The sequence below is a fragment of the Buceros rhinoceros genome, unplaced genomic scaffold (genome assembly GCF_000710305.1).
Source record: "Buceros rhinoceros silvestris isolate BGI_N320 unplaced genomic scaffold, ASM71030v1 scaffold35239, whole genome shotgun sequence".
Taxonomy (NCBI): domain Eukaryota; kingdom Metazoa; phylum Chordata; class Aves; order Bucerotiformes; family Bucerotidae; genus Buceros; species Buceros rhinoceros.
The window spans coordinates 22,643-35,639 of record NW_010430428.1 but is presented as its reverse complement, the minus strand read 5'-3'; the positions used below and the strand labels follow the sequence as shown (position 1 = coordinate 35,639).

The following is a 12,997-nucleotide window of genomic DNA, read 5'->3' as shown; positions in this document are numbered from 1 at the left end:
TCAACTGGATTTAAAGTTGTTAATAATTACCCAAAATGCAAGTCATTGGACAGGTCTCCTCCAAGTTACTCAAAAACACTTCCTTCTTGTAGAACATTTTAGTTGGTTCATGTTCAGTTTCTTCAGGATGTATAAAGATTGGACCAAAAAAATAAGCAGCTCCATCTCGCACCCACATCTTTTCAATTCTGGAAAGAAAACCAAACCACCGGCATAAATGAAAGGGCATCCCTCCTAAAAGGGACAGCTGGATGCACTGGGTTGTTCAGGAAGACTGACAATAAAAAACGAGTACAGAAGAACAGCCTATTCCAACTGTACAACTCTATCTCCTTTTTATTAGGCGGCTAAACTTCCACCTCAATCTATTGAGAGCCTGTAACACTTTGCATCTTTTAGATATTTCTTTTTCCATCCTCTTTTATATTTTTTGCAACAAACTCATCTTTTGTCCAAGTTATTTTTATAGACACAGACTGCAAATAAGTAAGTTGCACCTACCTTCCTACTCGAGGTCGCACTAACCCATGTGATTTTATGAAGACACAGTCCCCAACCTTAAGCCACATATCATTGTAGCAGAGTTGTTCAAAGTAATGGCAACCAGGTTCTCCATTGGACATCTCTACTGGAACATCTTCTTTGTCCTGCAGAAGAATATGCATTTAGAAACTTGTGGAAGAAGGAAATCCAAACACATAAAAAGATGCCCGGTGCAAGTAAAAGACTTAGCTCTATTTTTAGGTGACCAATAACAGGTAAACATTAAACAGAGCTGCACATGTGAAAGTGCTGAGCCTTGAAACATAAAAATTAAACCAAAGCCAAGGATACCCTTTCAAAAAGCTGTATTTTTGCCAGAGTGGTAATTTACAGGTCCTTTTTTGTGCTACTGATTCAAAGTTAACTGGCCTTGTCAGCTTATTTTGATGGTTTGTTTTAAAGCACGATAACATGGTTAAGAGGCAAGAATTGAGTATGTGGCCAAGTTAACATACATAGAAATGTGATGATTCCACTCTGAGATACAACTGCATGAACACTCCATGTACTGCTTGCAAATTCACACCACTTGCTCTATTTAATTTCTTTCTTTTTAGTCAAAACTCACAATGTGCCTTGCTTGACCTTTTAGTCTAGGATGTCAGAAATCTAATGAAAACACAGGCTATCTACCCAAGGCGTGGAAGGGAAGGGCCCTCCAAGTTTTCATTCTCTCAATAGGAATAAATCCTTCTTTTGTTATGAAGTGAATAAACACAATAATATACACCAAGTGTCTGATTAAAACTGACAATGAGTGTGCTGGGTATTCTGTTCTGAGGTTCGAGAACTCAGTGTAAAGCGGATTTATCTTATGCCTCTAGGTTTATTTTTTATGGCTCTAAATTTGTTTTAGATAAACTTAATTCAATTTAAATCATTTATTTAAATTTATTTATCTAAATTTATTACTCTAAATATAATTTTAAAAGTATTTTACCCAGTATGTTGGACAGAAATATTCTTAAGCATTTTGACAATAAACTGCTCTCAGACATAAACAGGTCACACGCAACAGAATAATACATATTGCTTACTGCTGCCTAGCTACTGACTATTTTACTGAAGTACTACCTAATAAAGCATTTCAGCATTGCCATAAACTAAAATCAGACTTTAGGTTCTACTGATTCTTTAGGCTTAAGACAAGCTTTACAGTAAAAGTGGAATCTTTTCTGAAGTGGTAAAAAAACCCAAACAAACCAATCACCCCTTTACATGATCACAAGAAATCATTTGAGAATCTACCAAATACGAGCACAGTTTATTTTAGTCTCTATATATTTTGTTTGTATACATTTACAAATGTGTATAACAACTTGTAATAGAAACATTATATTTATTTTATTGTGTCTGGAGCTGTGAAACCAAAGTCATGAGGGCTTATATTTTGTCATTCTTTATCTGTCAAACACAACTGACATTCCACTTGTTATCTTACATACTTTTTCAAGATGAAGGATGCTTTCCTCCACCTTACTGTCCTCCATCGTTTCAGCATGCTTCTCCTCATCTATTTTGTCTGTATTAGCAAACACAGAAGCCACACGGACCACAGGTAGAGGCACATCTCGTGGGACAAATCTTACAGAGCTTACAGGCATAGTCCACAGTTTAATCTTTTTAAAAGACTTTGTCTTTGCAGAATAACGTGACTCGCAGACATAGACATCCTCATCCCTGAAGTTTTCAGGACACAATTTAAAATATTCCTGCAGATTGAAGAAAAATACAAAATATTTCAGCAACACGCATACATACCCCACAGACACACACTGAACTCTTCTCATGCTTCCTGGGGTTTTTTTCTGTCAGAAACACTTTCAAACTAATAAAAAGCCTTTCTGCTGAGTTCTTTTTCTTCCAGTTTGAGATCCCAAGTTATATTAAAAATTAAAATCAAACAACAAGAAAGCCCACCCTCAGTACAAGTTGTAATGTGAGACAAGTTAGGTTTTATTCGTTCACCAAAACAGTACATTAGCAAGTACAAGATCAAGCCTAAAACTACCTTTACAAGATTTCTGTGCTTTGACTCAGAAAGAGGACATGATCACCAGGTTTTGGGGGGGAAGACATTAGCTCCATATTCCCTGATAAGTGACCGTGAATATCCATTCATGGACTCAGCTGAAAACTGGCCTCCACAAAAAACTTACCTCTGGAAAACTGGCTGAGATAGGCACGCTGCAAACAAGCCAAAAATCCTCAGCGCAAGGATGATGTGCAATCAAACTGGAGACAGAGACTTCCCTTTCTACTAAACCCAAACCTACATCCTTTTATGGGAACGTTTAAGAAGTTACCTGCAATTTCTCTGCTACATGCTCTAAAAAACCAGTTAGCTAATTATCTAATAAGACTATGATTCTACAAACCAACAAGCACGGGAAACACCATCACTTGGGTGAGCTACGTATGAAGGAAAAGAATACAAACAGTACATGGGGCCAAGTCCTATTTTACCTAAGTATTAGTAGAAGGTCTGCATATTGGCATGCCTACAGCTCTTCAAGAAAATAGCAGAGAACATATTATTTGCTTAACTAATTAGTCTGAACAGTCTCTCACCTTGACAAACATGACCACACATTTGCCTAAAATTTTGCTAACGGGAACTTTATTGTAATAGTCACTTTTGAAAACTTCTTTCTCCAAGAATTTTCGTGTTGCAAGATGAAATGTTTCATTTGGTCGATAAAACCAACAGCCATACAGCCATTTTTCTCCTAAAAAAAAAAAAAAAGCAAAAAATAAAGAAAAAATGTAAAATGGCAAATTCTCTAGTGCAAGAGCAAGAAAATACTATAGATTGATTAGTCAAATAGCCATGTAGTCAGGCATTTATACTGAGAGTAAACTGTTGTAAAACAGGACAAGATTCCTTAACTGAAGACATCCTTACCGGCTGAATCCTCCCAGAGCCTCTCAATACAGACTATGTGAGGTTGCAGATTGGCTTCAGCAGGCTCCACATACACGTAATCCCCTACGTGGTACATGCTGTTCTTGAAGCTGCAATCCTGGCTGTAGGTCCGATGCAAGCTTGACAGCCCAGCTGATCCAGAAGAATCTTCGCTCTTTTCAGCTTCTTATTTCAAGAACGCAAAACCAGATGTTAGTAATGCCACACCTCCACGTCAGCCAAGAGCACTGATATGGATGCCCTCACCCTTTGCTGAGTGCAGAATGGCCACAGGCAGAAATGCCCCACGGTTGTCACTGACTTCCAGAGCGAAGGAAGGGTTTAAGCGTGCTTTGTGTTGCTAGCCTTTCTCCTACTGGTGGCTGCTGCTCAAGGTTGGCTTTCCCTTCTGCCGGTGAATTTTATTGAGCCCTCCCAGTAAGGAACTCAATGGCAGCACTGATCTCAGAAGCCTTCAGAAAGGTACGTTTTGCTTTCTTTGGGGTTTTTAACTCAAAAGACGAGAGAAAAAGGGCATCACACCTGTTGTCCCCTTAGAATACTGAGCCTGGTTGGAGCAACCAGCTATTACTGCTGCTGACATCAGTGCTAAGTGTGAAGATAAAGCATGTTAGAAAGACAACTCAAGGATAAAGAGTTAACTGCTCTGCATCCATTTGTGGAAAGAAGCAATTAGAGAGCTTCATTCATTCTCCTAGACATGCTCCACATCAATTATATGGACAGTAACTGCCAGGAACTTTAAAACCAAAGGACCTTCACAGTAGGTTTCTTGCCCTACAAAATAGTGCAAGCCCATTCCCCTGTGGTCTCACAGTAGCCAAGTAAGAAACGCAAAAGGCTTACTTAAATACCACTTCTTTAGCAGTGTAAAAGCATGATCACAGACAACACCATCATCACATCAAGAAACCAGCGTTGGCCAAAAAGGAAATGATTCGAACAGTCATTGCTATGTTTATTATCAGCAAAAAGCTACAGTAAAATAACCTATTGTTTTCTTTTATAATATCCTTGAAATAAGACTAGTGGTATCCAATGTGTTCTGATTAAAGCGTTTACATAAGGTTAGTATCTACCCACATCTCTTTCTTAGAAGTTGTCTGGCCTGGCTGATAAGGATCAAAATAAAATAAATCTCTCCTAACTTTAAAATGCAAGACTTGTGGTGGACAACCAGACTATTAAGGGCCCTTCAGCAGGTGAAGCTGCAGCAACAGCAGAGCACGTATCGTATGCATATGTACATTTTTTCAATTAATACATTTAATATTAATGAAAAGAAAGTAGCTACCTCTCTTCTCCTCCTCTCTCTTGAGCTTATCCTCCTCTATTTCTTTGGGCAGCTTTTCCTTCTTCTCCTTTTCTACATCGTTGTGAAGATGCTTGGTGGTATAGCTGAGAGCAGGTGACAGAAGAATCTCTCCATTCTTACAAAGTTCATCTCGAATTTTAATAAAGAACTGCTGAAGTTCAACCGCATCCTCATAGATCTCCGAATCAGTCCTGTACAAAATACGAGAAACAAGACAGAAACATAGTTTGTGCAGAGTCAGACAGGACCCTAAACACATACCCATCAACTGCCACACTTAGTGATAAAACTAAAGCTTCACTCCACCACTACATTTCTGGCCTCACTCCTAATAAGCAGCAGCGGACACCGGCAAGTCATGCTGCACCTACTACTCTGCTGTCAGTCTGTATTTATCCAAACCAGTATTTTGAATAGACCAGTCCTGAAACACCAGTAAAACCAAAAGCTAACTAGTTGCGACCCAACACTACTTGCCGCTGGACCTCTACGATCTGTTAACTTATGAAAACTTAAGTAATAACAGTATGATTAACAAAACTGACTTATTTTAATTACCCATAGTCCTGTTAGTAGATGTTTTAATACCACTTTTTACCTCCTCTCCCTCAGAGTCAAGACCTCACTGGCACATGCCCCAGTATCTTATCTAATTCAAGGTTTTCATGAGGTGGGCCTTTAGAAGATTAATGTCAAAATTATCTCATGACAGAAGACTTATTTCTTCCTTGCTTTCAAACAAAAGCATACATTCCACTGCACATCTCATAGAGATTTAGTTTCCTAAATATCCATTATCAAGGAAACTAAATACCCACTATCAAGGAAAACAAACACCTTAAAAAACCTTCAGCCTCTGTCTAACGTTAACATGCAAAATACATGAGGCAAGACAAAGGATTCCTGAAAAATACAGCTTTGCTCACCTGTTCATTCTTCTTGCCCTCTCCAGTACCTCAAACATATGCTCCTGGAACAAGTCCAATCTTCTGTAGCGATTATTTTCAACATTTTTTCGGATAATATCAAAAGTCAAAGGAGGTTTATTTGGGAAGCTGGGATCAACAGCAGGAATCTCAGCTAAGGAGTCACTGTAGCATCTGCCCTCATCATCTTGGTGGCTCATAACAGATACAAAAAGGTTATGGATAAGTTCCTGAATTAACAAAGTAACATTGGGCACATGAGAATCCTCATCTCCTTCTATTTCTCTCCGAGTTTCAAGCAAAACTTTATGCAGGACCAAGGCATCTTTATAAATCAAAGATTCTGGCTCGTTGTACGTGCAAGCATTATTGAACATCATTACAAAGTCTTCTACCATGGAATCAATATCCTGGTATTTATTTGCCATCATATGACTTCTGATCTTTTCCATGTCAACAGGCTTTTTAATGGTGACATAATAGTCGGGAAGTTCAGACCGGGATGGCAGCCTTAAGAAGATGGCGCTCAGTCGCCTGCCTCGTTTATCTGTATAATTCTTCACTGCTTCATACACTTCATTCAATTTCTGCTGCATTGGAGTCATGTATTTCGATTTTTTAGGAGAAATGCCACTTTTTCTACCTAAGCAGACAAAAAGAGAAAAAAAAAAACAAACCATAAAACCAGAGTTTGCTCACTTCTTTGTCCACCTCCTTTCCATAGGAGAATTGCTTATCAAAGAACCACCCGTGGTATGAGCAGAAGTCTCAAAACCATGGAGCTCATTCCAAGTTGAGGCTTCCTTTATTTTTCAGAATTGTACCAACTTTTTGAAAATGTTATATTTGGCAAACACAGAATCACATATTACTATGTGGTCCACCTGGCAAAAATCGCTTCAGACTTCAGCATGGAAACATCTTTGCCTACCCCATGTTACTAACTCCTCCTCTAAATTCAATTTCTCTTCCACAGGCTTCTCTTCTTGTCATGGGGAAGGAGCTTGCGTGCCCTTGTGAGGTTGAGAGCTGTGCTGGTGGTGGCATGTGCCTCCGGTGGGGTCTCCCAGGCCAGACAGGTCTCAGCTGAAGGGTCAGACAGAGTGTGTCCACGGGCAGGAGGGGCTCACTAGCCTTCGGGCAGCCATCCTAGGAGAAGGACAACTCTGACTCCAGACCCGGGCAGATGGAGCTCGTTTAGCCTTGTAAGGCATCCATCATCTAAGAGAAGGATATTGTAACCAAACCTACGACCCGAGGACTTCGCTGTCACCATCCAAGCTCGCTAGGCCCTGGCAGATGAACCTCAGGTGTAAAGGGTGGAGCCAGTACCACGCACCCTGTGCCTCACCTTGCGCAGGTCCGAAGGGTATAACCTGCATTGGCCTTTTCAGCCATCAGCGCACTTGCAGTGAGCGTGGGGAAAACCCTTCCCAAATCCTTGTTCATGTAGCCAAGCCATGATGAAATTCAATATGGTCTTACCAGCTCTACATGAAATTCTCCCCAGATCCGTTAAAAACCCATTCATCTCAGGGGTTTTGCTATCACTAAAATTAAGCATTCTAAATATTACCAGATTCCGTCATGACAGGTTTATGCCAAATTAGAGAGGAGTAAAGTGTGAAATAAGGCCTCCCATGGGATTATCAGTCAGATTTGCTTTTTGATTAAATCAGGATCTGTGTAACCGTACTGCATAGTCTCTGCCTGTGAATTCTCCACTATCTGTACCCTACCTCAGAGCTGCACATTTCTACTTTCAAGAGGGCTGTGTGTAGTTATTTCCTTTACCCTTTTCTGTGCAATTTTATCCTTCTCAGTTTGCTAAGTTCTGAACACGTATTAAGGGAACATAAGATCTGAGTGGTAGCAAATCTGGTCTGTTAGGGAAACAGCTCTAGGAACAGACATTGTTGGAAATTTCACTTCTGCATTTTTTGTTTTTCAATAATTTTCCAAATAAAACTCACATTTCTTTTATCATTCTGTGGAAACGCCAGACACTGGACCAGGGAATTTAAGAGCTTTACTCAGTTTGAGAAGCATCTTACTTGTACGCAATCCTGGGATGTAGCTCACACTAAGCATGCTAATGAAGTGCTACTGAGTACATAATACAGCACCGAACCTTTGGATAACACCGTGACTAACTGCTAGTCATTCCACCACTCCTAAGTTTTCTTTCTTCATTCTAAGTTACTCTTCATAGAAAACGCTGCATGCAACAACTAAATTATATTATATGAACATATAAACACACCGTTGCTGTTGTTATTTTGAAAATATAATTCTACTTTGCATGTCAGTCTAAACTTGCAGATCGTATCTTCTGTTCTAAAGGATGATCTGTTAATCTGTATTGTTGGGTTTTCACATGTGTTGAAATGAAACATAGCAATGTACGAGGTTGCCTTACTTAGCTTTAGTTTAGGGGATGCAACATCATCATCTTCAGCTAGGGGTCCCAGCTCTTTCCTTTTTTCCTTAAGGATCTTTTCCAGCATATGGGCATCATTGTATACCTATTAATCAGTAAAGTAATCAAAAACCAAAACAAAACAAGGTTTACTCTGTTTAGGCTACTTTAGAACTAGCCCCAAGAAACATTTAAATGTTAGTTTGAAAAAGCTGAATGCAGAACCAACTCCTTGATTTAAAAGAAGGGCTTATTTCTCAAATACACCTTTAACAGACTCACACAGGAAAGCAGAAATGATGAACACCATCTAAATCGGGGAGATATAAATCTTGAATAAATTATCCAATTAAGCTGCATTTCTACTCCAAAAATTACAAAGGCAAGGTGAAGTTGTCGTATCAACCTTCTCATTAAGGCAATGCTAGGCATTCTGCTAGGCAATGAAATATCTCTTGAACTGTTGTGATTCCATCAAGGTTACAAAGGACCAGCAGTCCTCCTGGGTCTTCAGTTCCAACCCCAGTGAACACAACCTCATGACAAAGTCCTATACAGCAGCTCATCAAGTTCCTCATTAGAAATAGCTGAAGGTTTCTTACCACCACTCTGTTCTTCAACACCATGCTTGCTGGCTAAGAAACATCACGACACAGAAACACCCTACAATGTATTTGCAAATGAAAAGCATATTCCTTTCAGACTCCTCTTGCTAGGCTAAACAAGCCACGCTTTCTAGTCCAATCTCCACACTCTCCTCTTCCATGAAAACAAAGCTGGTTTCTTTCCAAGACATCCCTTATTCTGAGCTCCAAATCACATGCTGATGATCATTCACTTTTCCGTGCAAACACCTTCATGTGATTAACTGAGGACGAATAATGTGAACTTAGTAACCAGCTTATCTTTTTAAACCATACTAGGAAACATTCAGCTGACATTCTTTGTAGTGGAGGAACAAGCTTAGCTAACAGGAAGCAAGTCCAACCTTCGCAAAGGAGTGTGTTGCCTTTTATGTTTATACGACTACAGATGAAGACAGAGTTTAAAACATCAGCAGAAAGAAAAAGTCATACTTCTACTTTAGTTCAATAAACAATTATCGTAAATAACACGAGTAACAGTCAGAGCTAAACCAGCCTAACATATATGTCGCAAGCAGCAGAGAGATAAGAGTGACTGCGGGATCAAAACAGTACCTGGGAGCCTTCCTCATTATAATGCCTTGCATTTCGGAACATGAGCTTCATGTCTTCAATCATGGCTTCCTCCCCTGTGTACTTGTCATTGCGGATGTTGTGTTCTATCATTTTCAAGTCCATTGGCTCCAAGATAATTTTATAATAGTCAGGATAATCCTTTTTGGATGGCTTAACCATAAACAGATCACAGAGCCGTCTGCCCGTGCCTGGTTCTCGAGCTTCCAGAACTGCATTGTATAAGATCTTCATTCGTTGCTTTCGTATATTCTTTTTACTGTTAGGATAAAGGAGAAGAACAAAAAGAAAAAGAATAAGTATCAGGGGTTCTTTTCCCCGCTTCCAAAACTGATTTGTCAAAATGACATTATCCTCAGTTTGGTTTGTGGAATGTGAAAACGTTTATGCCAGGAGTCTTCACCAAATAAAAGTATTTGTAGCAGAATACTACAATCTTTCAAAAAAATTATTCAATTACAATGTTGTCTTTAATTACAGCCTGAAATTGCTACCAAAACTACATAAATCATCATATATTGGAGAAGTAGTAAAAAGAAGCGATAATTGCTAAACCGCACGCTAGGTTAAAATAAAACACAAAAACCCCCTGAATTCCACGGACAAAATTACCTAATTCAGTGCTACTACAGGGTCTGTGTCACTTATCAAACTGAATTTATGTTGACAACTGCCAACTAATTGGCCAAAAATGTTAAATAAAGTCAGCAAATGGTTTTGAATTAATTAGAGCTAACACTTAATGAGGTTAAGTTTCAGAATTACAAATCCTCACACAAATGCTAAAAAACATGGTTTAATATTCTCTTTAACAGATAAAAGATGTAGCAACGTCATGAACTGCAGGAAGGATGGAAGCGCGCACCTTTTCCTTTTTGAGCTTCCAGTATCAGACGTAGCAGAAGAAATCATACTGTCCCCATCCTCAATGTCGTCTCTCCTAGCAAGCTCCTTCTTCTTTGCCTGAAAAGAAGAACAAATCCCTGAAGCCAAACTTACTGCTGGACACTTCCAGAACAGTATTAAATAACAGAACAGGTCAGGAGCACAAAGAAGGATGAAACCACAGGTTTTGAGACTAAACTACCATAAAAATATTTCTAGTGATTTATTTAATATAAGCTGGCCAACATAAAATAGTAGTATAATTCTTTTATCTGTCAGAAAGATTTTTGAGGAAGCAGCTTGAAAGCAAAGCCCTTTCAGACTGCAGCACTTAGCTGGAACGCTAGCCATGAAATTTGAAGTGGTTTAGCACCCTTCAATTACCTGCAAACTCTAAAAGAAACCACACATCATCAACTTTCTCACAACAACTGGGCTAAGAGTCATAGTAAAGAATAAAAATGACCAGAAGAAATCACAGAATGCATTAGGTGTGCTCAAGAAAAATCACCATATGATGCTCTTCACTCGCATACCTCCCCCTAAGCAAGAAAAATATTACTGCAAATACTGGTCTAGTAAAAATTATTTTGGAAAATACTCCTTAGGGAAATAAAGCCACGTGTGCTTGTTTTGATTGTTCTACTCCACGTACCTGCATAACCTGCTGCATTTTCAGCACTCTTTTATAGATGGCAGAATTGGGAACATTGTAGCGCTTGGCATTTTCAAACATCAAGTTCAGATCAGCCTCCAACTGATCTAAAGTTTCATATTCATGGTTCTTCAGTTTGGTTCTGCAGAAGAGAGGCACCAATCAGGTATTTCATCAGTCACACATTGCAAAGCAGTTCTTCAACACCATTTTCACTAAATCAATATCCAAAGAGCTCTAATGACAGGAGCGTGGCGGCGGCGGGGGGGGTTCTGATGCTGCAGTAACATCTTCCAATTTTAACTGTATTAGGGAAACATCCTCTTACAGAATTATTTTAACAATTCTAAAAGCTGCCATCTAGAAAGTCATGCAGACCGCAGTCCTGTTTCCATACTCAAATGAGCCATGGTACAGACAAGGCAGAAGCGCAGCCTGCTGAGACTGCTCCTGTACACCTCAGCTGGGACCCGCAGGGCCTGGGTACATTGATGGGATGGGTTAGCTCCGCAGAGCCATGAACGCTGCCTTCCTGACACACCGATTCCACCCATCTTCAGCCAGAACCAAAAGCTCCCAACACCTCTCATGTTCACCCTCTCCAATTCCTGCCTTCTCATAAAACCACCTGGTTGTTGGTTGGTGCTACCTGCAAAGTGCACTTTACGTGGAAACAGAAACAGTCATTTTTCATATGCTAGAAAGATGAACCAGTGCACTAAGTCTGCCAGTAACTTAATGTGCTTTCTCGTATTTCCTTGCACAAGTGGTAGAAGTTCTAGACAACTTTTTTAAACCGTACAACACCTCATTAAACACAACAGAAAATAGCAATCTGCAACAACACAGAAACTCCCCTGGCACAGCTGCAAAACGCGGTCATCCTCCTTCACATCTCCTTCATCACCACCCGCCTTTCATGTCCACCGGTCATGCACCACCTTTAAAGCTAGCCTGGCTCCTACAGCACCCAGCTAAATGCGAACCTGCCTGATGGAGCAGAAGCACGACCACAAAATAAATTTACCGTAATACCTTTTAGTCCCAAATCTTATCTGCCAACGTGGCCTCACAGCTGAGCCAGCGAACCAAGAGTAACAATGTTCAACTTGTGCTAAACAGGACTCTTCACTGGTCAGCCAAGGATGAGGAAGTCACGGTTGAAGTAAACACAGCACAGAGCTGAAACTACTATAAAAACAATATATACAGCTGTCATGATGGACAGACATTTTGCAGGAAACATCCAACTAGCTGCATGCTGCCAGCATGGCAGTGCATACACCTTACTGAAACGTAGTGTTACTTTTTTCTCATTTCTTTCAAATCTGAAGAACAAGCATGTCCTCAATGACCATGAAAAGAGCAAAAAACAGTTTTTGACAAATAACCCAAACGTAAGACATGGAGAAAATTACTTATTGCCATTCTCATTTAAAAGAATCTGGTTTAGGTTCATGCATCTTTTGTAAGACTCGAAGACATCAGTATCTTGCAAACCTTTATGCATTGTTTTTCAGATTATTTTTAATGTTTCTAACTGATGGAACAGATAATAAGAGTTTACCTGTCAGCTTCACTTACTCTGCAATTAGAAAAAAAAAGGTGTTACCAATATAATTTTCATTATATTAGTAAAAAAATGCAAATAATAATAATTAAAATATCAGCCAAACACACACACACCCCCAAAAGCAAGGAGTTTGTGTACCAATTAAATTGCCATGAAGACGAAGTCAGCCTCCATTTCCATGTTGTTAAACATGCAACAATTATTTGCATTTGTTAATGGAAATGAGAATGGTAATAAAAAAAAGCCCAAAACAAAATAAAAAGCCCATTAAATGCAGGATTATTTTGCCCTAAACCACCAGCATATGACAAACAGGCTCGTAAATGCTGCGGATGTAAACACTGAGCCTGCCTCCTGTGCTTGCCCCTGTCCAGTACTGAACACTGCAGCCTCCTTACATCTTCTCCAGCTCATCTGGACACCCTCTGGTACAGAAAGCAAAACCTAACAGTAAAACGTATGTAATTATTTTTTGTAGTCCAACAAAAATTTTGACAAGCAATTACAAGACTTCACCACACAAACACTTGTTGGTGTT

At 39.5% G+C, this 12,997-nt stretch overlaps 1 protein-coding gene across 2 annotated transcripts in view; it reads right to left on the bottom strand.

Moving 5' to 3' along the window:
* Window positions 1–12,997, bottom strand: part of PBRM1 (polybromo 1) — a 51,262-nt gene that overhangs the window by 18,906 nt on the left and 19,359 nt on the right. Inside the window, exons 12-22 of one of the 2 annotated variants that reach the window (XM_010143039.1) lie at window positions 10,887–11,028; window positions 10,212–10,309; window positions 9,329–9,605; window positions 8,130–8,235; window positions 5,711–6,353; window positions 4,764–4,975; window positions 3,441–3,634; window positions 3,115–3,195; window positions 1,989–2,255; window positions 502–647; window positions 31–188 (exon numbers count right to left, since the gene is read on the bottom strand). In XM_010143039.1, coding sequence (XP_010141341.1) covers window positions 31–188; window positions 502–647; window positions 1,989–2,255; window positions 3,115–3,195; window positions 3,441–3,634; window positions 4,764–4,975; window positions 5,711–6,353; window positions 8,130–8,235; window positions 9,329–9,605; window positions 10,212–10,309; window positions 10,887–11,028 — 2,324 coding nt within the window. Of the gene's footprint in view, window positions 1–30; window positions 189–501; window positions 648–1,988; window positions 2,256–3,114; window positions 3,273–3,440; window positions 3,635–4,763; window positions 4,976–5,710; window positions 6,354–8,129; window positions 8,236–9,328; window positions 9,606–10,211; window positions 10,310–10,886; window positions 11,029–12,997 lie in introns of both variants that reach the window. The other variant, XM_010143038.1, reaches the window with a different exon arrangement.